The sequence below is a fragment of the Melanerpes formicivorus genome, unplaced genomic scaffold, assembly GCF_026170545.1.
Source record: "Melanerpes formicivorus ecotype bairdi unplaced genomic scaffold, bMelFor1.0.p_v2 SCAF_5, whole genome shotgun sequence".
NCBI lineage: Eukaryota > Metazoa > Chordata > Aves > Piciformes > Picidae > Melanerpes > Melanerpes formicivorus.
In genome coordinates, this window is record NW_027142357.1 from 17,309,118 (window position 1) to 17,336,232 (window position 27,115).

General features: G+C 38.7%; 1 protein-coding gene across 9 annotated transcripts in view; it reads left to right on the top strand.

The window, feature by feature from the left end:
• The window catches only part of ZNF385B (zinc finger protein 385B), a 176,698-nt gene that overhangs the window by 105,325 nt on the left and 44,258 nt on the right, over positions 1-27,115 (top strand). For 8 of the 9 annotated variants that reach the window (XM_068138445.1, XM_068138447.1, XM_068138443.1 and 5 more), the window contains one exon: positions 9,571-9,701. The exons of the other annotated variant lie outside the window; for it this stretch is intronic. In XM_068138445.1, coding sequence (XP_067994546.1) covers positions 9,571-9,701 — 131 coding nt within the window. The remainder of the gene's footprint in view (positions 1-9,570; positions 9,702-27,115) is intronic. 9 annotated transcript variants of the gene reach the window in all.

Below are 27,115 nucleotides of genomic sequence, written 5' to 3' on the forward strand. Positions count from 1 at the left end.
AATCCAACTTACTGAGCTTGATGGTTTTAAGCCGTAACATGCCACTGCTTTCCAGTCAAACAAATTGTCTCGGTTGCTTTAGAAGTCTACACAATTAGCTCTTTTGAGAAGCTAATGACAAATACTTCCATACTATCTATAGACAGTAGCAAATTGCAGTTGTACTGCAGCCAGCATGTTTCTTCTAAATATAGTGAAGGATGTTCCATTATTTATTTAATTACTTATACTTGACAAGGAGCCAGTGCTAACAAACATGCTTTAAAACTAGTATAGGCATTCTGGAATTCACTTTCCTTGGGAATATAAATCCTGCTGAAAATGTGTGGGAGAGTGTAGCACAATTGCTGTAAAATTTTGGTTGTATCTTGTGCAGCTGTGCAAGTCCTTCCTCAGCTGTAAGAATATAAGAGTGGTGGCTAAAGGAGAAAGAGGACAGGAATGTGGGTCACGTTCTGAAAGCCAGAGAGGGACGGGATGGTTCCAAATGTTATGATTAGACAATTGTAACACAATTATTTAAAGAGAATGCAAGATAATCTGTTCCAGTTCTGATTCTTGGACTTCTCTTCCTGCTCCATCTGTTATAGTATCTTATATACCAAACCTATGGGGATTCCTGCTGTTATTGCAAACTATTAGAAATAGTGTACAGCTGCAAGGAGAATGAGATTTTTTCTTGGTTAATATTTTGTTATATTTGTCTCGAAAATACTGACATTATGGTTTCCTATTGTTATGCCTCTACCCTGCCTGTCACCAGGTAAACAGCATTGTTTGTTCTCCATGACTTTGATATACTAAATGTGGTGCACAATTCTTTTAAATATTAGTATTATTATAATAGAGTTTTTTCAATATGAACTTTTCCATGGTTGCCTTCATATCAAGTATGTGCAAAATGTTTATGATCTGTAGTCCACCATTTTATTATTTTTATTTTTTTTAATGAACAACCTTCAATCAGAAGACATTGGAGATGGAAAATCACAGAATGATAGGGGTTGGAAGGGACCTCTGGAGATCGTAGAGTCCAGCCTACCTCCCAAAGCTGGATCACCTAGGATAGGCTCACAGCATATCATCTCAGCTCAGCATGCTTTGAAAGTCTTTAGATGGAGACTCCGCAGGCTCTCTGGGTAGCTTATTCCAGTCCACCATCACCCTCCCAGTAAAGAAGTTTTTCCTCATGTTGAGGCTGAACTGCCTGTGTTCCAATTTGCATCCATTGCCCCTCATCCTATCATTGGACACTAATGAAAAGAGACTTGCACTTTATTCTTGATACCCACCCATAATGTATTTATAAATACTGATCAGATCCCCTCTCAGCCTTGGCTTCTACAGGCTAAATAGCCCCAGTTCTCTCAGCCTTTTCTTTTAAGAGAGATGTTCTGTTTGCTTAATCATCCTCATAGCCCTAGTAGGACTCTCTCCAGTAGTAGGAAAATAATTAAATGGAAGAATATTAACAATCCGGGGAAGCTGAAGTAGTTCCAATTCACCCCTAAGGTTTTGAGTCAGCCCTAGTGCTTCAATGAGGAATGGTCTGATCTAACAAAAATCTGCTTATATGCAAGTATAAGTACATTTATGTTATTATTTTTAGTATTCTTATGTGAAATACATGCAATATGCAGCTTTATTCATGATAATAAATGAGCAATATATAATTAATACTAGCTAAATAAGTAATGATTGACCTTTTTTTTTGTTTTGTTTTTTTTGAGACTGATTAAATGCTGGAGCTTCCATTTGTTTCAGCAGCACTAAATTTCAATTAATTTTTGGTATTGACCTCTTGGTGGAATCCTACATGTGCTTTAAATGTAGACATACCTCATTTCATGGTAACTTCACATGAGGGTGGTGGGACACTGGAGGTGGTGGAAGCCTTATCCCTGGAAGTTTTTAAGACAAGGCTGGATGGGGTTCTGAGAAACCTGACCTAGTGTGAGGTGCCCATGACAGGGGCGTTGGAACTGGTTATCTTTGAGGTCCCTTTCAACCCTGACAATTCTGTGATTCTGTGATCTGATATTATACAAAACAATTATGCCCCTGTACTCAGCACTTGTTAGGCCACACCTTGAATACTGTGTCCAGTTCTGGGCTCCTCAATTTAAGAAAGATGTTGAGTTGCTAGAATGCATCCAGAGAAGGGCAACAAAGCTGGTGAGGGGTTTGAAGCACAAACCCTATGAGGGACGGCTGAGGGAGCTGGGGTTGCTTAGGCTGGAGGAGGCTCAGGGGAGACCTTATTGCTGTCTACAACTACCTGAAAGTGGGAGTTGGTCTCTTCTCCCAGACTACCTGTGACAGAACAAGAGGACACAGTCTCAAGTTGCACCAGGGGAGGTTTAGGCTGGATGTCAGGAAGAAATTCTTCACAGAAAGAGGGATTTGCCATTGGAATGGGCTGCCCAGGGAGGTGGTGGAGTCGTCGTTACTGGAAGTGTTTAAAAAGAGACTGGATGAGGAACTTAGTGCCATGGTTCAGTTGATTAGATAGTGTTGGGTGATAGGTTGGGCTCGATGGTCTCGAAGATCTTTTCCAAGCTGGTTAATTCTGTATTCTGTAATACGTATTTCTGTTAGCACACCTTCATAGAACACTTATTTCAAGATGGATAGTAATGGACATACTAACTTAATGTTCCAGCATACAGGAAATCATGCTTTACTTTGTAGGGAGAGAGTTATTTTCATAGTTTGGCGTGTTTTTCAGATAAATCATTCCTCAGCATGAAGACCTTAAGTGTTCAATATTGACAAAATTTGTATGTTGCACTGAAGTTGCATCAGGTCTCTGGGGTTGCTGAAACATTTGCTGCAAAAAAGACTCAGAATGGAGTGCAAATTATTTGATATATCATATGTTCTCCATGTGTTCCTGTGGAAGGCTCGATGTGAACAGGTGCTTTCTTAACTCTTGTCATGTGCTGTGCAGAGTGGTTCTTACTTACTGCCATTGAGTATCCATAAGCTCTGCACCAGTTCTTGTTTCCATTCCTTTGGCTTCTGAGGAGGGGAAAAAAAAAAGGGCAAACCCTTTTTGAGTACTTACCCAATTTTAGTTGCCAAATGTGGGTGGATGTGTATGATTTGTGCATTTTAAATCCACTAATAAGTTGATGAAAGGTCTAAGTGCTCCATTGATACCTGAATAACGTTTAAGAGATACGAATTCAGGGTACTCTCCAAGTGTTTAAAGATGCATGTGTATCAGTAACTCTGAAGATAATCATATCAGCTCCCGAAGGACCTGCATCCTCATTCATTAGTGCTTGAGTTTGTATGGTACCCTGGGGGCAGAGAAGTTCTTAACGTGTTTCCTATTGTTCCCACAGTTCAGCTGGGGACTGTGCCATGTCTCATATATGTGAGGCTTCTGCTTCAAGTTATTTTAAAAATAAGATGCCCAGATAGTGAGAGATCTCTTAGGATCATGTTAATTTGCCATTTGGGAAAAATCTGTTGAAGTAATGGTCTTATTTCTCCTTGACTACTTTACTTTTGACAGACTATAATCCCTATGGGTATCTTAAGACTCATTTATCATACTACCATATTATAGGGAAGCAATGCTTGTTCTGCTGAGTGAATCCTGGGGAAAAAAAATCTACTAAAATGCTGTATTTATTCACATTACTGTTTATTTGAGAAGAGAATGTTTTAGGATTTGCCTCTATGAATATTATTAATGGACTACTTCTACAATAGGTTTTTCCTTAAGCATTTTGATATACCAGCTGTTGTTCAGTAACTCAGAATTATTTGACTTGCCCTTAACTTGTTTTTAGCAATTATTGTTTATCTTAGCGATAATACCCATGTATAGTTGTAACTTAACAAAAGTAGTACGTTTCTGAACCATGTAAACTGATCATAGAAGGAAAAAGAGACTAATATTTATATCAAGTATTAGGAAATATCTCAGGGGGTAATATCTTATAAATACCTGAACTACAAAATGTTGTTGCAATTGACTGATTTCTTTTACCTGTCATTTATGGGGAAAGGCAGATCTAGGGCAATGGAGGCATCAGAGACAAGGGAAGAAAGCTGCTATTTGGTTTTTTTTTTTTGGTGGTTGTGCATTTCTGTGGTTAGATGGGAGTTTTCATTAACATAATTTCATTCTATCAGTCTTCCCATAAAGCTGCAAATTAAGCAGGTATAGGAAAGCCTTGTGCAAGTTGAGTTTTTCTGTTGGTGATGAGTTTGTTGTTTGGGTTTTTTTTTAAATGTTTTTTACAAGGCATAGGCAATAGAGATGAACAGATTTTTATTCAGTATGAAAGCCTAGGTACTACCTCTGGCTCTAACCTGTTTATAAAACTACTTTTTGAGCTGCATGCTGAAGTAAATATTTCTGAATATGTTGAAAGCTTCCACTGTCAAAATAATAAACTACTGAAAAAGTAGGGTCCTGGAAAAATCTTACAGATGAATACATGCTGAATTATCTCGGAATCTCTCCAGGGGGCTATTTTATATATATCCTGCTTCATTTTATCTCTTCTGGAGCTCTGAAGGAAAATGCTATAAATGAAGATGACAGTGTAAGATGTAAAGCAGAGTGGCGGTGCAGTGTGGTCAAAGGCTAAAATTCAGCCAACATGGGCAAAGGGAAAGGGATAACTTGTCATCCATTTTTGAAGGGATACTGTTGGTTTAAGCAGTGTCTGAAAAACACTGCACTGAAAATGTTAAAGGACGAGAAAGCTCAGAAATATCCCATCCTATCAGTTATATTGGCCAGATGAGACTACTCAGCATAGGTGTGGAAAATAAAGTTTCCTCATAGCAGTGCATCTTTAGTGGTGGGTGTGAACAACTTAAAGTCTCTTTGAAGTTTTACCAAATGTTGTCCATGGCACAAGTTAAAACAAAGGCAACCACGTGCAATATAAGGTGGATATAGATCGTTCAGTTTGCAGAAATTTGTCAGCTGCATGTTTTTATTCAGTCCTGATTTCACTTTGGTTACTCTTCCACTGCACTTCATAGAATCATAGAATCAATAAGGTTGGAAAAGACCTCAGTGATAATCAAGTCCAACCTATCACCCAACATCTCACAACTAACTAAACCATGGCGTCAAGTGCCACATCCAATCCTTTTTTTAACACCTCTAGGGACATTGACTCCACCACCTCCCTGGGCAGCTTGTTCCAATGGCCAATAACTCTTTCTGTGAAGAACTTTCTCCTTACCTCAAGCCTAAACTTCCCCTGGTGCAGCTTGAGACTGTGTCCTCTTGTTCTGTTGCTGGTTGCCTGGGAAAAGAGTCCAACCCCCACCTGTCTACAACCTCCCTTCAGGTAGTTGTAGAGAGCAGTAAGGTCTCCCCTGAGCTTCCTTTTCTCCAGGCTAAACAACCCCAGCTCCCTCAGCCTCTCCTCATAGGGCTTGTGCTCAAGACCTCTCACAAGCCTTGTTGTCCTTCTCTGGACCCATTCAAGTGTCTCAATATCCTTCTTAAGTTGAGGGGCCCAGAACTGGCCACACTACTCAAGGTGTGGCCCAATCAGTGCTGGCTGTGGATTGCATTCTTGAACTGTAGGATTAAAACATTGCACTAACATCTTCAGGTAACAGAAAAAGGAGAAAGACTTGAGTATGGCTTTAGATTTCTCTGTAGCTCTCTATAATGAAGAGCATGCTTTCAAGTCTGAAAAGTAATTACTTTCTTTAAGTATGCCAAAATTGCTTACAAAATGTATTTTAGGTAAGTTTTGTGATGGATTTGAGGTTTTCATGTGGTGGTCTATTATTGACCCAAAGCAGAGGAATTAATGTGCAGACATAACACCTTTTGTGTGTGTTTTTCAGTAATAAAGAACATTTAAGGAGAAAATCATAGTAATAATACTTTCACAAATAATTCTTCAGGAGGATAATTTGTGTGCTTAGATTTGACTGAAGTGGATAGTGCTCATATACAAGTAGTGAATGTTAACCATGGCCAAGGTTTTCTGTGATTGTCTCTGCCAAAGTTGAGATATTGCCAATCTTGTCTTCTACAGTTTATGTGAAGCCACAGAAGGGTATTTTCGAGTTGTTGGCAGAGCCTATTTGAGTCCCCATGTTGCAGCAGGAGTGTCCAATACAAGACCTCCTAATTGCACCCCCAAACCCCCCCATTTTCACTACTCAATCTATTAATTAGGTGTCATCTTCTTGTTGTTAGAGGGTGATCAAATTTGAGTAAAGATTGCAACCTTTCATATCTTTTCAAAAACATCAGTGTTCTGGTGCATTGCAATCTGTATGAAGCCATGTGTACATGGCTAAAGAGGAACAGGTCCTGTTACATAGGGACTCTTTTTTAAGATCAATATATGTAGAAGGAAGTAAAACTTTTGACAAATTTACACATTTTGGATCATCTACTGAGATGAAAACCTATTTTCCTCCTTTTAGAGGAGGGTAGAAAGGGCCAGTGAACATCTGTGCCTTTTGGCAAAGTTTATCTGCTGCTTGCATCTTCAGTACATAGGTAACACTTGCTGTAGGAGTCGAAATTGAAGCTTTGAAGGTAATGTGTTGTTTTAAAATCATGAAGCTGAAATGAGCAAGTGCATTTACAAGAAAAATCAGTTATATTTATGCAAAATATTTACATGTAATTTTAAACAATCTATGTTTGACATGGTAAGTTGTCAGTAAAATGTTAATTAAATGGTAAGCATCTGTTAAATTTATGAAGATAATGAAGCTTGTCAGCTACATCTTTCTTGCGCCCATATTCCTGCTTAGTTCAGTTCTGCATACAGATTTGATGGAGTGGTGATGAGGATCTGTTTGACCTTTTGAAGCAATGCCAGTGTAAAATTGTGTTCTGTTCTGTTTGATTTGATGATTTTGTCCTGAAATTCTTCTACCTGTAGTTTCAGTCATCTTTTATTAGATCATTCTTCCAGAGGATTTCAAAGGTGAATCTGAAAATCAAGCTTCAGTCAAACAGGGTCACTGGTATTTGGCAATAGTAGAAGTAATAAACTGAAAAACTTGTTAATGTCTCCTCTTATTAGTCTGGTAGGTGTGCATGTTTTCTGTTCTGTATGGACTCCAAATATATTGTAGTCTACTGGTTATATATTACTCTGGCAGCCAAAACACCATGGGCTGCAAGACTGGTGGCCACTTACCAATGTCTTTGTTGCATGAAGTGATCTGTACTCAGCCAAGGAGTACAAAGATGATTGCATTGTTTGCAGGAGGATGCTGGGGGTTTTATTTTTTTAAAACTTTTATGCAGAATACTTTCTATACCATGTTAAAGACAGAAACCTAGTTTAAGTCTGATTGTAAATGTCAGTCACAGTTTAACTCTACTCTGTTACAAATTTTCTTGAAAATGTAGTTAAAATATGCAAACATAGTTTTCACTGAAGTATGTGTATGTGAAGAGAGGACAACTCTTTTTTAACTTCATGGATCTTTAATTGCGTAAGGACTTCAAAGAACAACTTGCCAAAGTTAGATTGATGATGGCACTCTGGGCTTTAAGCGATTGAATAGAAGATAGCTGATGTTTGAATACAACTCTGAAATCTAAATTATGTATATCTACACTTGTAGAAGAAATAATCACCCTTTTTTTTTTTTTTCAGTTGAAAATATTTTCTTTGGATAAATCCTCTGATACACTGTTTTCCTATTGATTTTTTTGAGAAAGAATCTATAGACAGGTTAGCCTTTAACTTTTTGACTTTTGTGATTCCATTTGTATAAGCTTACTTACAGTTAATTAAGTGCAACTGTCCATGAGTTTCATGGGCTTATGAGAAACAAACCTTACTTTTACAAAAGCATATTTTTCTTTTCCAGTTGTGCAGCTCAGCTGGGATAGTGTTCAAGCAGTTCTCCCTCTGTATTTGTCAATGACCTGGTTTTGTGTAATCATCACACTTTTCCTGTAGAGAAACAGAGAATAGATCATAGCCTGCTATTCATCTGCTAGACCATAATACAACGTTTGCTGTGCTGCAGCTATGATCAAAATGACTGTCTCTCCAGAATCTACAAAATGTGAGCTCAGGGCTAGTTATAAGTGTTTGGTCATCTCAAAAAATTCGTGCAGCCCCATCTGGCATAAGAGCTCAGCTTTCCTCTTGGATACTGTAAGATGGGTTCAAAATTGGAGGCAGGATGATTAGATTAAAAGGGAGAAAATTTCTGCTCTGCTTTTAATTTTGTCTGTCCTTTGCAGGGAGAAAGGGAGATCCCTTAATGGAAGACTGGTGCTCAGGCAGCCCATGTGAATTGCCTGGGATCTTGCAAGTAGATGTGAATGATTTGATTTGATGGGAGAAGAGAGGGAAAATTACCTGTTTACATTCCCTTTTTTTTTTTGCCCCATTCCTTCCTCCCTCCCCCCTCCTCCCCACCCCCTCCCCTCCCCCCGCCCTTATTCCTGACTGGTTTTAAAAGCTCAGATGACTTCTATGTGTAAAAGCTGAGGTATTGTGTCAGCTGTGCTTGAGACTAGAGAAACTCCTGAGAGGACTGTTAAGCTCCTGCCTGATGTGCTGGCCACCAGTGAGTGGGAGAAGGTAATTATGGGGAAATTCTGGCAGAGATAGGAGAGGCAGAGTGACTCAATCTCCTTTAGACTTGTGGGAAACGTGTTCCAGTGCTTGCTCCATTCAGTGTTGAATTATTTGCTAAACCCAGGAAGGAGAAACAGAGAATTTTTATTTTTTTTTTTCATAATTCAGTGAGGGCAATTTTATTTTAAACCAGTTTTGTATGATTTAATGAAAAAGAATACTCCCACAGGCATAGCTGGAAGCTATCTACCAGGCATACTATTATGTGGATAGGGTAGATAGCTAGTTAAAGTGGCATATTTGGACATTTGTGTCCTCCCATTTGGGGTCTTGTTGGGGAGTGATTCTCAGATGTCTACAGAAAGTATTTCAGCATGTAGATTTCTGGAAGGCTTTTGCCTGGAGAAAAAGGTCTGGGCTCCAATTAAGAAAATGCTACTTTGCATTGCATGTAGAGTTGTGTTTGTTTATGTGCTTGCTGATTATTTAATTATTGGCTGTTTTCTAACATATGCCTTGTACTGTAAAACAGGAGGCATTTTTTTTTAATGTTAGGTGAAAGGGTGGTTTTGAAGCACCTGATAGATACTGTCAGGTCAGAAGAGGGGAAAAAACCATGGAGCTCACTCTTTGGAAACAAACCTCAGAATTTTAGCTTGTATGTGTTGGCTGTACTACGTGAACTGCAAAATATCTGAATTTCATGGTGCCCATCCTGGCCTTTTTGGCACAGAAGAATCTTTTCGTCTTTAGAAACGATTTATTCTACCTGCCAATGTGATTTACATACCATATGTCTCCTTTTCAGCATCTGAGTGTCCATGGCCATAGGGAAGTGCTCTGCCTCATCTGTAACATGTGGAAATGGATTTCTTTTAATGATATCAATTCGTGCAGAGCCACTTTATTACCTCCCTGTATTATTTTTTTCTTGGCAGCTGTCAGCTATACTGTGTGTGATGTAAAAAGGAGAATACTATGAATTCCTGGTTTTGTTTGCTCTTGGCAGGCACTACTACACTTCCCACCCTTGTGCGCACACCTACCTTGATGATGCAGCCTTCCCTGGATATCAAACCCTTTATGTCCTTCCCCATGGACAGCAGCTCTGCTGTTGGATTCTTCCCAAATTTTAACACAGTAAGTAAAAGTGTTTCCATATTTAGTTGCAGTGTATGCTTTGAGCCAGTGTATGCTTTACACATCCGGTACTGAAGCTGCCTTAAAACAATACATCACTGACACATATCTAGAGAGCCTTTTTGGACTGTGCTGTGATGGTTGCTGATCCCTTGTTTGGAAGGCTTGGAGTGGTACCCAGCCTTCTCACTGTGAATGAGGTTGATGGGTTTTTAACTTGGTCTGTTAGGGTGGTGTTCACAGACTGGAGAAAAAGAAAAAGCCATGATAGAGATTTGACAAGCGATAGAATGATTTCTGAACATTTGCCTGGTCCTGTGCATTTCCATGTGCTATAAAAGAGGAAAAATCAAAAGCTAATGGAAAAAAAGGTGTAACAGGTCAGACCTAGATCCTCCACTAAATCAAGCTAAGTCTATTAACAGCCAGTGAAGCAACTGGAGAATTTTGTTAATCCTGTATAATAACAATGAAGTCTAAAATTGCATGACCATGCAACATGAAAAGTGTGAATCTGATACTTTTGTGTTAAAGCCTCTTGGTGTTTTTTGTTTGGGTTTTTGTTGTTTTTTTAAAAGTTGTCACAGTAATGCTCAGTGCTCCTGTCGTTCTCCATGTTTATTGGGACAGCAATAACAAAAATACCCGCTTCTGTAGTTCAGCTTATAAAGTGATTCTGAATGTTATCAAAATACGTTTTTGGTATTACATGTTATCATTTCTTTAATTATATTAAATGCATTAGATACAGCAAAACCAATCTTTCACATGTTGCCACTCACATTTTCATGTGTAGAGGTTATTCAGCATGGAATGAGTCAAGCAGTAAGCTAATAGCAACAGGAAGGAAACTGCTCTGGGTCACTTCTGCCAAGTAAGTGAGGATGATCTGTTTCTTATGTGACCGTTGCCTGAACTGTACAGCATCACACTTGTCACTGGAGTTGTGGGGGAGGTGAAATGGGAAGCAGTGTCACCACCAGACAGTGATCAGCTGAACCGGTGCCAAGAGTTTCCTTTCACAAATTCACTTCTATTTGAAGTTAAAACAGCCAGAGAATTGTGGGGTTTTTTCATGACTTGCAAATATATCTTGCTGACAGGCCTTGTGCTGCAGCATAAGCCACAAATCATGCCAATTCACTGCAAAATGTGTGATTATTATGTGTTTATGAAAAAGGTATGGGGGTGTGCATGTGTATAGATTGGGAGGGTACATGAATGTGCATGTGTGCTAAAAAAGATTCTTAAAACTTCAGGCATGTCAAAGTGTAAGACTAAACCTCAATACAATTTTAAGGGAAAAAAAAAGTGTCATTCTCACCTTGTAGGCATCAAGCAAGTCATATTAATTTTCCAACCTCTTTCTGATACATTCGGGAATGTTATTTGTTACTGATTTATCTGCTTTCCAGTTGCACTGGTTTTATAGGTGAACTTTTTCGAAGAACTGTGCATAAGACTCAGAGAGCCTTTTCTTGAGGGATGCTGTAGTTGTAGAGTCAGCCAACATTATTTGTTTACTGGTAATATTATTTCTGAGTTGCAGTAGCTTTTAGAAACAGATTAATTTGAGTGTTTACACTGTTTTTGCCTATGTACACTACCTTACATTTATCTGGGTTACCTTCCTAATGTTGTCTAATTCCCAAATTGTTTGTCCTTCACAGTTGTCATTTCTCTCAAAATTTCTACAGGTTTTATTGAAAAAGATTACTGGGGTAATCAGCACATATTGCAGGATCAGTCTACTTCCTCTCTTGGAACTCATGATAGTTATATAAAATCATGCTGCTCTGCACCACAAGCACCACGTTCAGGCTCTGTTTTTTGAGGAACACTTCAGTACTACTCTATATCTGATTCACAGACTTTGCCATTTGTCTTGCGGGTATTGATTTTCCCTAACAATCTTTTACAATGGACTGTAAAGCTCATTGGAAAACTAAATCGTTCATGGTTATCTCCTGACAGGCAGAGTGAACAGCAGCTTTCTTTCTAACTTAGCATAACCTTTGCAAATGTAAAGTTGTACGTCTGTGTTTGGTTCTTTTTCTTTTTCACTGTGTAGTGGTGGGGGGAAGTATGTAAAAGTTTACAAAAAGCCTTTTTTTCCAGAAGATAAGTTTGAGTGAATAGAAGCGAGATCCAGTTGACTGGTACATGTCATCCAAAGTGCCTTTGTTTTTCATCTTGATCAGGAACAGACTATTGGAAGAGTTTTTGTCCTTCCCTCCACCCTGCCCCACAAAGCTATAATTTCCCTTATGGATCATTCAGGAAATCTAGGTACTTCACTCACAAGTGGAATTGTCAAGGACTGCAGACAGTGAAACCTCTAGTGTGCAGCGCTCAATCTTTCCTTTCAATAGGACTAAGGGGACCCAGCAGTGTGTGCCAGGGCTGCTCTTCATGCTTGCATGTGTTCAGTGAAGGTAGTGAAAAGAAATGTGGTCTCAAGAGAAAACCACTTTGGATGCACCTGTTCATTTTCAGTGACAGATGTAGAAAATCTTTTCTCAACCTTGCCAGGAGGTGGTTTCTAAATAAAATTCAGTGGCCTGGAAAAAAAAAAAGTTTCTGCATAGGAGCTTGTTACAGTAACTACTAGAGCAGGAAAACCAAGGTGAAAAATAAGAACTACAAACATGTTTAAAGGAACACCACCTACAGTGTTTCCAAAAGAATTTCTCTTATTTATGGAAATACATATAAAATCTAGGGTAAGCCTTTTCTTATATAGTTAAATCTGACATCTTCAATTTTTAAAACATCTGTGATGCTCCAGATGAAACATCAGCGTTCCCATTTCATTTGTGAAAGTGTTCTGATCACTTGCTTCTCTCCATGTGGGGTACATTCAAATGAAGCACTGAGCAGACCCTTATTTTTTAAAAAGAAATGCCTACCCCAAGTATATCCTATTTTCTTGACAGAATTGTGTGAGTTAAAAATGCCTGTCTTCTGTTTCTCTGAAAAACATTTATAGTTCTAAAAATGCTGTGGAGGTATGAACAGTACTTAATTTGTGCCCCAATTAAATTTGTCCTTTTTCCTTATAACTTGTGTATTATAGAGGAAAAATTAAGTGGGGAGTGATTGCACTAACTTCTTGGATACTTGACTTTGTTTCTCAGTAAGGATACCTTTTTGTTTCAACAGATCAGCCAGAAAGGGATCTCCTAAGGGCAGAATGAAGGATTCCAAGCAAAGAGGTATTGCAGAATAGGTCCTCTCTTCTTCCTTGGTCTTTTCACAGCACCAGCAAATAGTTTTGTCAGAAGAGAACTGGCATGATCATGACCCCGCTGCACAGAAGGACAAACTCTATCTCATAATTACTGCAGCATCATATCATATTTGTCCTGGCATCAACTTCTGAAAGCTCTTGCTCAGATCACAGTATCACTAAGGTTGAAAGAGACCTCGAGGATCATCGAGTCCAACCTGTCACCACAGACCCCATGACTAGACCATGGCACCAAGTGCCACGTCCAATCTCCTCTTGAACACCTCCAGGGATGGTGACTCCACCACCTCCCCAGGCAGCCCATTCCAATGACGAATGACTCTCTCGGTGAAGAACTTTCTCCTCACCTCAAGCCTGAACTTCCCCTGGCGCAGCTTGAGACTGTGTCCCCTTGTTCTGGTGCTGGTTGCCTGGGAGAAGAGACCAACCCCCTCCTGGCTACAACCACCCTTCAGGTAGTTGTAGAGGGCAATGAGGTCACCCCTGAGCCTCCTCTTCTCCAGGCTAAGCAACCCCAGCTCCCTCAGCCTCTCCTCATAGGGCTTGTGCTCAAGGCCTCTCACCAGCCTTGTTGCCCATCTCTGGACACATTCAAGTGTCTCAATGTCCTTCTTAAACTGAGGGGCCCAGAACTGGACACAGGACTCAAGGTGTGGCCTAACCAATGCAGAGTACAGGGGCACAATGACTTCTCTGCTCCTGCTGGCCACACTATTCTTAATGCAGGCCAGGTTGCCATTGGCCCTCTTGGCCACCTGGGCACACTGCTGGCTCATGTTCAGGTGGCTGTCGATCAGCACCCCCAGGTCTCTCTCTGTTTGGCAGCTCTCCAGCCACTCTGACCCCAGCCTGTAGCTCTGCATGAGGTTGCCGTGGCCAAAGTGCAGCACCCGGCACTTGGACTTGTTAAATGACATCCTGTTAGACTCCACCCATCTGTCCAGTCAGTCGAGGTCCCTCTAACTTGGTGTCATCTGCAAATTTGCTGATGACTGACTCAATCCCCTCGTCCAGATCATCAATGAAGATGTTAAAGAGGATGGGGCCCAGCACTGATCCCTGGGGGATGCCACTGGTGACTGGCCGCCAGCTGGATGTGGCACCGTTCACCACCACACTCTGGGCTCAGCCCTCCAGTCAGTTCCTAACCCAGCACAGAGTGTTGTGGTCCAAGCCTCGAGCTGACAGCTTAGGCAGCATTTACTGTGGGGGACGGTATCAAAGGCCTTGCTGAAGTCCAGGTAGACCACATCCACAGGCCTCCCCACATCATCCAGATGGGTCACCTGATCAGTTGCTCATACCCTCTGTCTGAAATGCATAGCTTGAATTAAATTCTTGGCTGGAATTACTTGAAAAGTTCCTCTTTATAGCAGAATGGGAGGCAGCATTATAGGAACTTCCCAAATTGGTACTTCCAGTTTGGAACAGAAATTGTATGAACAGGCATTGTTTAAGCTGAGATCTTTTTTAGTATGCTAAAATGACTCTAATGATTTCTTAACATGTAACATCTTGCATATTGATTACATTTAAAGATCTGTAACACTTCAAAGTCAAGTGCATAAAGTCAGAGGGAAATCAAAGCTAATATTACTGTGGTCCCTATTGTGCTTTTAATGTAAATATCTCCTTATAAAGAATGTATACTCCTAAAAAAAAATAATCTCAAAACTCTGATGCTTTCTGCCTTGTCCCAAAGTGAGAACAGTGCTACCTGATTCAAATTTAGTTGAAGTGGTACAATCAGTGACCCGTCAGTCTCCACAAAAGCAGTATCAGCAACTTCTCAGATTCTTTCATCGTACGAAGTAATCATATGCTTCTTTCTGAGTTTATGGCCTCAGGGGTAATCAAAGATTATAGCACCTCTTGTAACTTTAACAGTAGTGAAATATTTTCCACCTAACTAGCCTATGATTGGTTTCTAAATACCTGATTCATACCTTCATAATTTAGAGGACACAGGGGTTAATGTGACCTAGTTATTGCTTCATTATCTATTTGTCTTCAAGTAAGTTTATGCTGATTCTTTATATTAGTTACCTCAGTTCCCTTTTAAAGTGAACCAGAAGTATTTTATGCCTGACAGTGAAAGTGAGCCAGCTGGAGTGGGGTAGAGGAAGGAAAAGAGGAGCTGACTAGTAACTTAGAAATCTGGCTCTTCTCCAGCATTAGCCCTGCCTGGACAAAGTATCCTTGGCCTTCCCCCAAGACAACTACTGTGAGAGACTAATTTGCTTTTTCTTCTTCTGCATTTTCAATTATGCCTCTCATTTTTATTTGCCACCTATCTAGTTCTCATTTGAAGTGTCCAGTAATCAGCTAAGGCAGAAGGGCAGGTCTGTAGATAAGAGCACAAGGCACTCATATTGCCAGCTTCACTTGCCACTGTGTGCCAACTTCCTCTCCTGCATTTCTAACAGCACCACAGGTCAGGAGCTTTCTCTTTCCTTAACAGGGTCAGAATTCAGCCACTTAATGCCCTGCTGCAATGCCAAAGTATGCTCTGGAGCCCAGGACTGCACACAAGTGGAACAAATTGCAGATGCAGCCAACTGGATGCTGCCAAGTTCTTATCTATGGTCCCCTGTATCTAAGCAATCAGTCCATGTGCTCTGATTTCCTCTTTCATGAAGTGCTTGGAGGGAAGTGACTTGCTCTGCTGTGCTCTCTCTGAAACCTTCTGCTCCAGTGAGCAGGTGAAGTTTTGTAAGAACTATACTTTACACTAGTTAACAGCATAGGAAGGAAATCTAAGCAATTGACATAAGAAGGAGAGGCGTTTTGTGGGGCAGATCATATTTCATTTAGGGTTTTCTTGTTGGGAGTGGTGGGGTATGTTTGGGGGGGTTTGTTGTGTTTTTTGTGTTGGATTTTTTTTTTTGTTTGGTTTTGGAGTTTGGTTTTTTTTGTTCCTGAAGAAATGGCAACAATTTTTTTTTTTTATGGACATTTTATACTCTTTTTATAGTCAAAGCATTTTATGTTTGCTTTCTATTCCTGCATTGAACACTTTGAAACATTCCTATTTCACTTTTAGTTATTATGGATAAAATAGTTTGTGTTTTCCAAATCATAGCAGAATCATCCAAACTACATGAGGAATCAGCCTGTTACCTTTTATAAATGGAATAAAAGAGAATAATAGTTGGTGTTTTTTTTCCCCAGATACTTAGAGATGAGGAAAGCAGAGGTTCAGGAATCACACAGCAAAGCGCAAATAAGGCCAGCACAGACCTCTGCTCTGTGACTAGTCTTTGATTTCTTCTCTGACTCTTTCCTCTCACAGTACCTGGCTACAGAGCCCTTCTTCTTTTCAGTCTCCTGTAATCCCTTATTTTTGTGCGTGTCCTTACATTTTTTGCGCCAATCCAGGAATTCCTTCTTGTCTTTCTATGGCTTTGATGCAACACCAGGAGAGACCTCTTTCAACTGTGGTAGCAGTTTTTGGAAAAATTCTTCTTAGACTTTGGAGGCCCTGAAAATTGCTCAAGGTGGTATATTTTCCCACGAAACACTTGAGCCATTTCACCTGAAGCTTTCAAAAAAGATTGAGCTTGAAGCAAACACCTGGTAAGATGTAAGGAGCTCAATATGGGGGGGGGAAGGAGGGGAGAAAGGGTTTTTTTTTTTTTTTTTTTTTTTTAATGCTGCCAAAAGCAGGGAGTTGTCAGTCTTTGACAGATTTTACAATTTGTGATAGTTTAATATAAAGATGCAGTTCCTTAATTCCTGTCAGAAATCTCTTCAAAGACCAACTATTTGTTAAATTGGTAAGCCTAAATAAGTATTTTTCTTCCTGGTTTCTAGCCTTTAATTCATATTATTCTCAGGAAGGAGGGGAAAAAAAAACAGGCTGGCTTTCAGGGAGAATCTCTTCAAACATTAATTATTGTTTAGTTGATAAAATGGAGTTGGGTGATAGGCGGACTTGATGATCTCGAAGGGTTTTTCCAACCTGGTCTGGTCTGGTCTGGTCTGGTCTATTCTATTCTATTCTATTCTATTCTATTCTATTCTATTCTATTCTATTCTATTCTATTCTATTCTATTCTATTCTATTCTATTCTATTCTATTCTATTCTATTCTATTCTATTCTGTTTCCTGTTGCTTTGTATTTTCTTTAAGAAGAACTGGATGCATTATCTGCCTTCTCTCAGTTCAGGTCATCACTCAGATAGGAAACCTTGTCTCTAAGGAGAAAATACATTGACATGCACTGGTAAGAAACAAAAGTCACCAGGTGTGGAAGCCTTTGCCTCTTGATATATAGGAGCTCAGTATCCACACTCCTGAAAACTGGATCCTAAATTGCTGCAATACGTCTGTTATTGTGCATATAACTAATTAGGCCATCAGCCTAATTCTTTCATAGAAATACAGTTTCTGCATAGAAATCCTACCATTTGCTGAGTTGTATGCAGGAAATACATTCCTTGGCTGTGTGTTTAATCTGTTTTTACAGAAAGCTTGGCGTTAGTCTCTAAGATGTCAGCAGTATTTATTTCTTTTACTGATCAGCATAGGGCAAAGCTAAGAAGCCTTCATCTTCATTGAATTGCTTTCTTAACAGTTTAGTAATATGTTCATGACACAAGGAAACTGGGTGAAGGGGTAGAACCATAAATATTTTAGGCATTAGACTGATGAATAATGTTTTACAAATACATTGTGAGCAAAATGTCTCCCCTCAAAGCCTGCAGTTGTAAAATCATAGTTTAAGGCACATGAGACACATGCTGCACTACTGTGCTTCTGAAGGTTTTTCTAGTTTCTAACTAAGTCTTGTCCTGAGCCAAATTTCAGAGCAACATTAGAGAAATTTTATTTTCCATGTGTCTGATGAGTAAGGCTGATCTCAAGATCTGTGTCTTTCAGACTGTCTTCACTATGTTCCATCTGTCTGCTCTCACAGTTAACATGAGGGAAAGGGAATTGCATTTCTTCCTTGTGCATTTATTAGAAGAGGCAGTTTTCTATTTTGCTTTGTCTCATTTACTTAGATTTAAAGAAAACAAAACACAAAACTACACTGCAAAACCAGAAGGCTTCAGTGCTACACTAGGTTTTATTACAGGTGTAACTAGAACTGGAATATTCCCTTAGAGATTCATATCTGAATGCAGCACTTTTTAATCAGAAGCTTTTAAAAAAACAACAACCAACCAACCCAAACCCAGACTAGAAACATCATCATTGATTTTTAAATGTAAAGAGCCTGTTATTCCTTACATACTATGGATGACAACTGTCAGCTAGGATAGTTTTACATTTCTGGTTCTGATTTGCTGCTTGGTTATATTCAGCCATTGCACATATTTATATTCAAATGTATATGTACACATGTAATTTATCTTCTTTTTAGATTTGAATTTTCAATGAGTGAAAGGTAATGACACTAAGTCATTTCAGAAGGCTACATTTCTTTTCTCTTTATTCTTTCCTGTTCACAGAATTAATCAAGGCCCTGAAATTTGTCCCTAACCTCTCTTTGCACAGTTCAGAGGTATAGTGAAAATTCAAATGTACTTAAAGTGATACCATTCATCTTTGTAATATTGATGTTCTGGAACATTCTGGGAGCAAGAAAACTGTCAGTAAAACTTAGAGCTGACCCTCAAGAAGAAAAGGCTCATATCTAGGGACTGTCTCAAAGATGAAAGCAAAATTTGGAATCCTGTTTACCCTATGTGTTATTTCAGCAGCTTTTCTGCCTACAAACGCTAGACTTGATGGCTTTGGCAGGTTTCTACTGAAATGTAGTTTTTCATATTATTTTACCTATTCTTATTATTTGACTCTCAGGTGGTAATAGGTAATGTTACAAGAAGAGCTTTGCTCTCAGATTATGTAATTGGTTTGATTTTCAGCAAGCTTCAAACTGTAGTATGTTTTTATTTTTTGCTGTATCTGCAGGCAAGATGATGTTTTTTGGTAGTGCTTTTTGTTCAGCTGAACACAGCAGAGTGTTCTGAATAGTAGCAGTCTTAAATAGCAGTTAAGTAGCATCTTCCATCAGGTAATTTTGTAGAGTTGTAAACATGTTATTTAGGCCTTCTAGCCTTTTTGTGAGATTGCAAATATTTTAATCCCCATTTTACAAATGAATAACATAAGGCTTGAGCGAAGTGGCTCATATATAGTTGAACTTGTGAGACACAAAGCCAAAGAGGAGGCTCATCGCTCCTTAAAACTATCTGAAAGGACTTTGTGGAGAGGCTGGTGCTGGTCTCTTCCCAAAGGTAATAAGTGATAGAACAAAAGGGGATGGCCTCAATCTACAGCTGGGACATTAGGGGGAAAAAAAAAAAAGTCGTCAGGCATTGGAATGTGCTGCCCAGGTAGGTGGTTGAATCACCAACCCTGCGTGTGTTTAAAGGTAGTTTGGATGTGGTGCCTGGGGATATGGTTTAGGGGGTGAACTTTGCAGAGTAGGGTTGCCTGTTGGTCTTGGTGATCCTCAGGGTCTTTTCCAACCTGAATGTTTCTGTAATTCTATAATTCTGTTATGGTAGAGTAGTAATCTGGATGGATTAAAAGAGAAGCTACTGATTGCTGTTTCAATTTAGTAGTGTAAAAAAAAAACCAACCAAACAAACAACTCAGATACTTTATTTTTTCTTCATTTCCCACATACCTGGGGGAGGAATTCTCTTTTATCCCAAAACACTTTCTGCAGCTTTCTGTTTCTTTATTTTACCTACAAAAATATCCAGACTAGTCTGGAGCAGAAAATTTGACATTTTTTCAGCCATAGAGGTTAAATCCATTGTTGGTGTTCACATTGCAAGCACAATCCTTTTATGTATTTATATCCTCACTTGAGAATAAGCTTTATAAGAAACTAAGACTAGATTCAGAATGGTTCTTTTAATTTATTTATTTATTTTCTGTGATGGCTCACCAATTCTTTCTTTCTTTGGGTTAAATATTTCTACAGGAATCAAATATTAATTTTAAATCTTTTATGCAACAATTTCTAAACCAGAAATTTTAGCAGAACACTTTTTCTAAGGCTTTTGTAATTATGATTTACTAAACCAGAAAAAAATTCCTGCATGAAATAAATATATCCATGGATAAAGGGAAGAAGGGCAGAGGAAATTTTTTCAGTGGTGAAAAAATTATAGTAAAAAATAATTAAAAGTTGTTTCCTCAAATTCTAATTTGATCTCTCAGCTTAATCATGTCACATTATTAAGGGAGAAAAGAAGGGTAGGAAGACATTATAGTTACTTACCTTTTTGTCATCAGTTTCTTGATTTAAGCCAGAGAATTGCAAAGACAGAAGAGGACAGAAGAACAAAAGGTTAGCAAATCCCTGATTTTTATTTCAGTTGGACAGTACAGAATGTTTTTCAGTCTGGACTTGGTTTAGGAGAAACAAAGCTCTTCTAGTCCAGAAGGCTGGGGTTCATCCTTGGTCTGCTTTGCTTGGGCTGACAAAGTCTTGCAAATTATACTTTCTAAGTTAAAATTCTACTGAAAGCATTGTCTTCTTCAACATAAGATTCCTATTTGGTCCTGTTTCAGCCAGCTTCCTCTCCTAGGCTGGGTCAGAACACATCCAAAGATAAAGAAGGACATGCGATGGTGAACTTATTTGTTCTAGCACACAAGATGGGTAAATGGGCATATCAGTCAAGAATTACACTGTGTTTCCCAACTTAATGCTGAGGAAATAATATTAATTCAATTCTTGTTAAAACAAAAAGGATGTAATTAAGTAGGTAAAGACAAAGCATATCATTCTTTTAATTCCAGTGTTTCGATGGTATATTCAGAATCTGAAAAGGAGTTAAAAATTCAAGGTTTTTATAAATGAGAGGCTTAATGAACTTGATTTCTCAGAGAGAAGGTTAAGAGCTGACCTGAATGCAGAGTATGGCTGCCTGGATTAGGGTGACGTGTAGTAGAGAAACACAACTAGATTGTGTGGTTTATAGCAGATATGGTAAGCATTGCTTCCCTACAATGTAAATTAACTTAGCTGGAAGTTTTAGGTCAAGCTGTTGAGAGTTTTTTCCCCAAAATTTAGGCTCTGTTTGCAGACTATCAGACTTCATAGTAGGAAAGGCCAAAACTCTCCACTGAATGAAACTGTGTTGTGAATTTTTCAGGAAATCAAATCTAATGGCTCCTTCCAACCTAAAGCAAATCTGTAAATTGCTGCAGATATTGCTTTCAGTATTCTGTGTGATTGTGAATAAAGTCACTCAGAGAGAATAATTCTTTATTTTTCTATCTAAGCTGTACTTTAAAAGGGGGAACATACAAGAGGGTAGCATACCCAGTGGCTCTGCATTATGCCACAGGACTGGACATAAAAGAGTAGGGAGGGAAGCCTAATTGCTCATGACCAAATACAGAAAATTTGTCTCCTAAATCCAGAACTCCAGCCCTGCAACTCTGCTAACAGAATTCACGTGGAACTTGACAAAGTAAAATTAGCTGAAACTTAATCTGTAAAAGAAAAATGGAGAAGCTGATTTGTTAATATTTCACTTTTTTAAGGTTGTTCCTACCTCTGGATGCCCTTTTGGTTGTCGTGTACTAAAAATGAAGTAGAAATGTGAACTCCAAAGATGCCTCTTTCCTTTTTAATTTTTCAAGTACTCACTGTTATTTTAACAACTCTTCATGCATAGCTTCAATATCTGACGTGTTGGCAAGTGAATTACAGCGAAATTTATGTTTCATTTTAAAATACCTTCAGGCTGATTTTGCTGACTACTAGCAGTGTGTGGAGGTCACAGCTATCTCAGGGAGGCTGGAAGTTGCTGCCAAATTGATCAAGAAGACGAGACAAATGCAGCGAGAAGTTGCGTTCAGAGAGATTTGTCTTCAGAGTGCAGTGTTGTAATTTAGGAGCCATGTGGAAGGGAAGGGAGATATTAGTCCCTCTGGTCTGAATTCTTAGTCGATGCTTATGACTTTCTGCACATCTACTCAGAATTCAAAAAAAAAAAAAAAAAAGAAGAAGACGACATGGACTTGTTGCAGCTTTTCAATGAGATCACATTTCATGCTCTGTGCAAATGTGCATTAAGAGAGCCTTTTAAACAACAAAATGTGATTAAAGCAACCCTCAGACCACATGATTATGGTCAAAAACTCCATAATCTTATAAATTATTCTTTCTATTCTGATTAAACATTTGCACATTTGGTCTCCCCTGATTTGGTTATTGGCCATTTACATCAGCTTGGTTTTTTCAAACTCCGACACGTTGTGAAGAGCCTTAAGCTAGAGGTGTGGGGAGGTGGTGTTTATAGAACTGCAGGCTCAGCATACAGGGACACATCTCTGTGGGGACATGCTCTGTGCTAGTCAAGAAAGCACAATATTGAGGGAGCATTGACAGGCATTACTACAAAAACAATAAAAATAAAAAATCTTATCATTTAGGTTGGAAAAAACCCTTAAGGTCACAGAGCCCAACTATAAACCTGACACTTCTAAGTTCACCTTGTTCCTAAGAACCACATAACTATAACCTTATTATTCAGGTAGAACTGACTCAGGTGTTCCTAGTGATGCAAAATAAGCAAAGAGTTGTATAATAGTATAGCATTGATTTGAATAGTAAATTCCATTTAGCATTAACCAAATGAGAAATATGTTCCGTATGGGACAAAAGCAACACAAATGTGGAAAGAACAGATTGTTGCTAGTTTGTATTGGCAAAGTGTGCCAAGTGTTGCATCACAATGTTAATGTTTCTGATTTTATGCTGGGCATTTTAAATATGTGCTCTATTGAGTATGTGTATTTACTTCTGCCACTCTTTTAGTCATCATAATATGTACAGTTATGGTAGGAGGCTGTGTACATATGGCAGAATTTGTGATAAACTTCAGCATATGGTCATTCTCCACAGTGGCAGTGTGCTCAGCTTTCCTGACAACTGGAACTCAAATGCAGGAGGAGTTCATGCAGGCCTTGTCATCTAAAAGGATGTTGAAAAGATCTAATCTACAGCATGTTTGTTGCTGTTCACCTTCCTACCTTGTCATCATCATAATGTTACACAAATAAGGAGAGCTTAGTTTAGATGCTGCTCTGACACTGGTAAGTTATATGTCCCTTTGATTGCCAGAGGGAAACAGTGGCTTATATTTTCAGTTCATTCCACATATGGTTTAAATTTTGCTTTATCTAAATGAAAGAACACAGTATGCTGTAGAGCCACTCTTAGCGTTTTTCCAGAAGCCTCTTAATGCCCTGTGGTTAAGTGATACTCAGTTAAATCTCTTATACCCACTTAGCAATATTCTAGTTACAAATGCTCATCTAGCAGTCAACTCTAGAATTGAACCAAGAGTTACATTATTATGAGAAGTATCTGAACCAAGGACATACATTCCCAGTAACAGTTTTAAACCTTTTTCAGATGTAAGGTTATGCTGCTGTTAGGAGAAAAAGAGCTTTTGGATATAGGTTTTTGTTTGGAGTGGTAGCAATAGCACGTGTGACACTTCCTTAACGTATTTCAATAGATAAGCAGATCAAGAAAAGAATGAAAGCTTAGAAATTGGGTCGTTAGATAGAGAATGTGAATGTAAACCAGTGCACTAGCCCTAGCTCAGATGTGTAACCAGTAATGTAGTCCCAGATACTATGCAAGTACCAGAAGCTTCAACCCAGGTAAGCATCTGGATTTATCCAAGCTTTTAAACTGGAGATTGCAGCTGATCAAAACCTAATACCAAATATTCTGGATTTCCAGCATCACAAAAAAATCCAGCTTTAGCAGTGTAGTGTCTCCTCATTTAAACGAAAGGCTTAGATTTGATACCTAACCTTTCTGTTTGCAACAGCTTACCTCTTGACAGGATCCATGCAATTTATTTAAGGCTCACGATTTGATGTTTGTACTATCAGCTGTATGTAAAGGGATCTTGTAAATTAACCAGTACTCCAGTTTCACTGAAGGAGTTCTCCTGATGCTTTTGGGGTTTTGGTGGTTTTAGTTTGGTTTGGTTTTAATTTCCTCCTTAGGCCTGTTTTGATGTCTGGTAGTAGTCTGGTCCAGATCTCAGAAGGTCCCAGAAGAATCTGTAGTACCATGACATGGGCCTGTGGAGTTTTCGTAGAAAGAATTGCAAGAGAATTCAAGGATGAAATTGTTGGATTACTGATGATAATGTGTAACAGCTCATATAAAACTACTTTTGTATCTAAAGACTGAAAGGTAGAAGATGTGATGCAAGTTTTTAAAACACATTCCATGGAGTACATAATCTTTTGGGTGACATATATTTGCCAGGCAAATGAATAAAAACCTCCATAAGAAGAGTATAAGAGGATCCTGACATGCCAGAAAGATATTTGCGGATTGAGTGAGCTGAGAAAGTTTGCTAATGAAAGTTCACAACGACAGTGAGTACAAAGAGTGACCCAAAGAAAGACCAGCACATTGTAAAAGACCTTAATGAGACTAAGCAGCCAAACATGCAGTTGGTGAAGTTCCATCTAGATAAATGTAAAATAATGCACACACAATAGTTACACGTATAAAGTAACATGCTGTGAGTTGGCCATTAACAGCTGAGACTGAGATCTCAGCTTTATAATAGTGATTCCATCACATCAGCTCAGAGTTCAGTACTGGTCCACCCTGAGTATTGTATGTGGCTCCTGTGGTTCCATGCAAAGAATGACTGAGCAACAGTGAACTTGGGATGTGGTAGAGGTCACCACAGACCTCATGACTAAACCACGGCACCAAGATCCACGTCCAGTCCCCTCTTGAACACCTCCAGGGACGATGACTCCACCACCTCCCCGGGCAGCACATTCCAATGACTAACAACTCTCTCCGTGAAAAACTTTCTCCTCACCTCAAGCCTAAACTTCCCCTGGCCCAGCTTGAGACTGTGTCCCCTTGTTCTGGTGCTGGCTGCTAGAGAGAAGAGACCAACCCCTTCCTGGCTACAACCACCTTTTATGTAGTTGTAGAGGGCAATGAGGTCACCCCTGAGCCTCCTCTTCTCCAGGCTAAACAATCCCAGCTCCCTCAGCCTCTCCTCATAGGACTTGTGCTCAAGGCCTCTCACCAGTCTTGTTGCCCTTCTCTGGACACATTCAAGTAGTGGTAGTAGTAGATTACTGCTGAAATCTGTCCAGATTCTGTTAATCCTTGCTCACTTTGATAGTTTGGGTGGTTTTAAGGAGACCTGTTGCATAGAGATACCATCTTCTAATTTGTTGGAAAGACATTTTAAAATGTAACTTTTAATTAACCCTTTTGAAATAGGAGAACAATGATAAAAGGTTGTTAAATTTAGTTATGTCTACCAAAACACTGTGAATTGTTGTATTAATTCCTCCTGTATCATAAACAGCAGAATGCAGGTTTTTATTTGCATTTATGGTAACTGTTAGCCTCTGATTTTTGTTTTGTTTTTTTTAATAGAACTGTTTTTTTAAATACTGGTGCTCCTCACTGGGCAAAGCATGTTCCATCATTTCTGAATATATACCGCAACATATTACTCTCTCCCTTTTTCCTACTCCCTCCCTCCCTCCCTCCCTGAAATGAAGGGGGTAACTTTGTGTAGTGATCTGAGATCAGTTTACCCTGCAGCATTCATCTTCTAAGTAGAGACGCTATTTCATTTTTCCATCGCGCTGTAATCCACTCCAGTTTCTGCTATATTTAAAACCCATTAATTGTTAATGTTGCACTTCTTGAATTCTAATGATGACCAGACTACAGGCGGGGCTCCTGTTTGGGAAGGATAATTTAACCATTCCCTTGGGGATCCTGAGTGGTACTTCGTAGAGACAATGTGAGCTGTATTATTTGTGCAGATTTTATCCTTGTGCTGTTACATCTGTTTGAAACTGGGGCTTTGTGTGCAGTCTGCCTTGTATGGCTTTGAACGGCATTGCCCAATGCTAGCGCTGTGGATGGTTATCTGGAATGCACCAAAGAATCATTGGTCGCTGCTGCTTTTTCCCTTTTTATTTTTTTAAACTGGACTTCAGACTCTATTGGGTATTCTTGCTGTTCCTTTTCACAGTCTCAGATACTTCAAATGGTCGAGGTACTTTTCAGCATTACTCTTTTGTTCTGGATTACCTGATCTAAAAATTAGTAGCTAAGATTGAAAAACAAAACCTATCTTCCCTTTAAGGTAAAAAAAAAATAATCAAAACTGTTCCCTAGTGATATGGCAGTCTTTTAATACATATCATAAATGTAATAATGCACGGTGACTGGCATACATCTATTATAAAACAGATGCTCAGAAACCATTTTGTCTGCATGTAGAATTTTGATATGCAGAGCGATGCAATAAATGATACATGTTAGGAGCAGATTTTTATTGTCTGTTGTTACATTTTAAGCTTTTAAACTTTGGACTGTCACTCTGTTCTAGAAACACAGGAAACAGGAAATAAAGATATATATTTTATGGGGTTTTTAGACTTTATCACATTCATTGTAACAATACTGTGGCATTTAATAATTCAATAATTCATTCTAGGCAAGATGTTTTTAACTTTTGTAATTATATTAATATTGTATCTCTGTAGCAATGAAATGCTGTATTTAATGGCAAAAACTGATAAAAATTACATTGTCTTTCCAGAAAATTTGTTAGCAATGGCATTTACAAAATCATGCCTATGGTTTAGAAGGAATGTAGCAAGAAGCCTATGTAGCCATAGTCCAAAAAAATTGTAAGTGTTTAATATAAGGTAATAGATTATCCAAGAATGTCTTTCTAGGCAGAAATGAGGCAGTATGTTTTTTCCTGAATTTGTCTATTTGCACATGTGCATATATCCAAAGAAAATACTTGTTAATGCAGGTTTCTCTGGAAACCTAAATGAGTACTAATATAAAATTACAGTCTTTATCCTCAGGTTTAGAAAGCATGGAAGCAGCTAATTTACTGTTACAATTCTTAAACTAATGAATCTGTAAATTTTACTTTTCTTTTTGTAAGTCACTTAAGTGTCAAAGTCGTGACATGTACCACCCAAGATTAAACAGATTTATTTGGTTTCTTCAGATAGCACTGTAAAGTAGCAAAAATATCACAGTGACTTCAAAGCAAGCTTCACAAAAATATAGCAAATTGAACTTCTTTCTCCTGAGCTGATTTAAAAACAAGGTTGGGAAATGAGCACTTAATATTTTCTCAC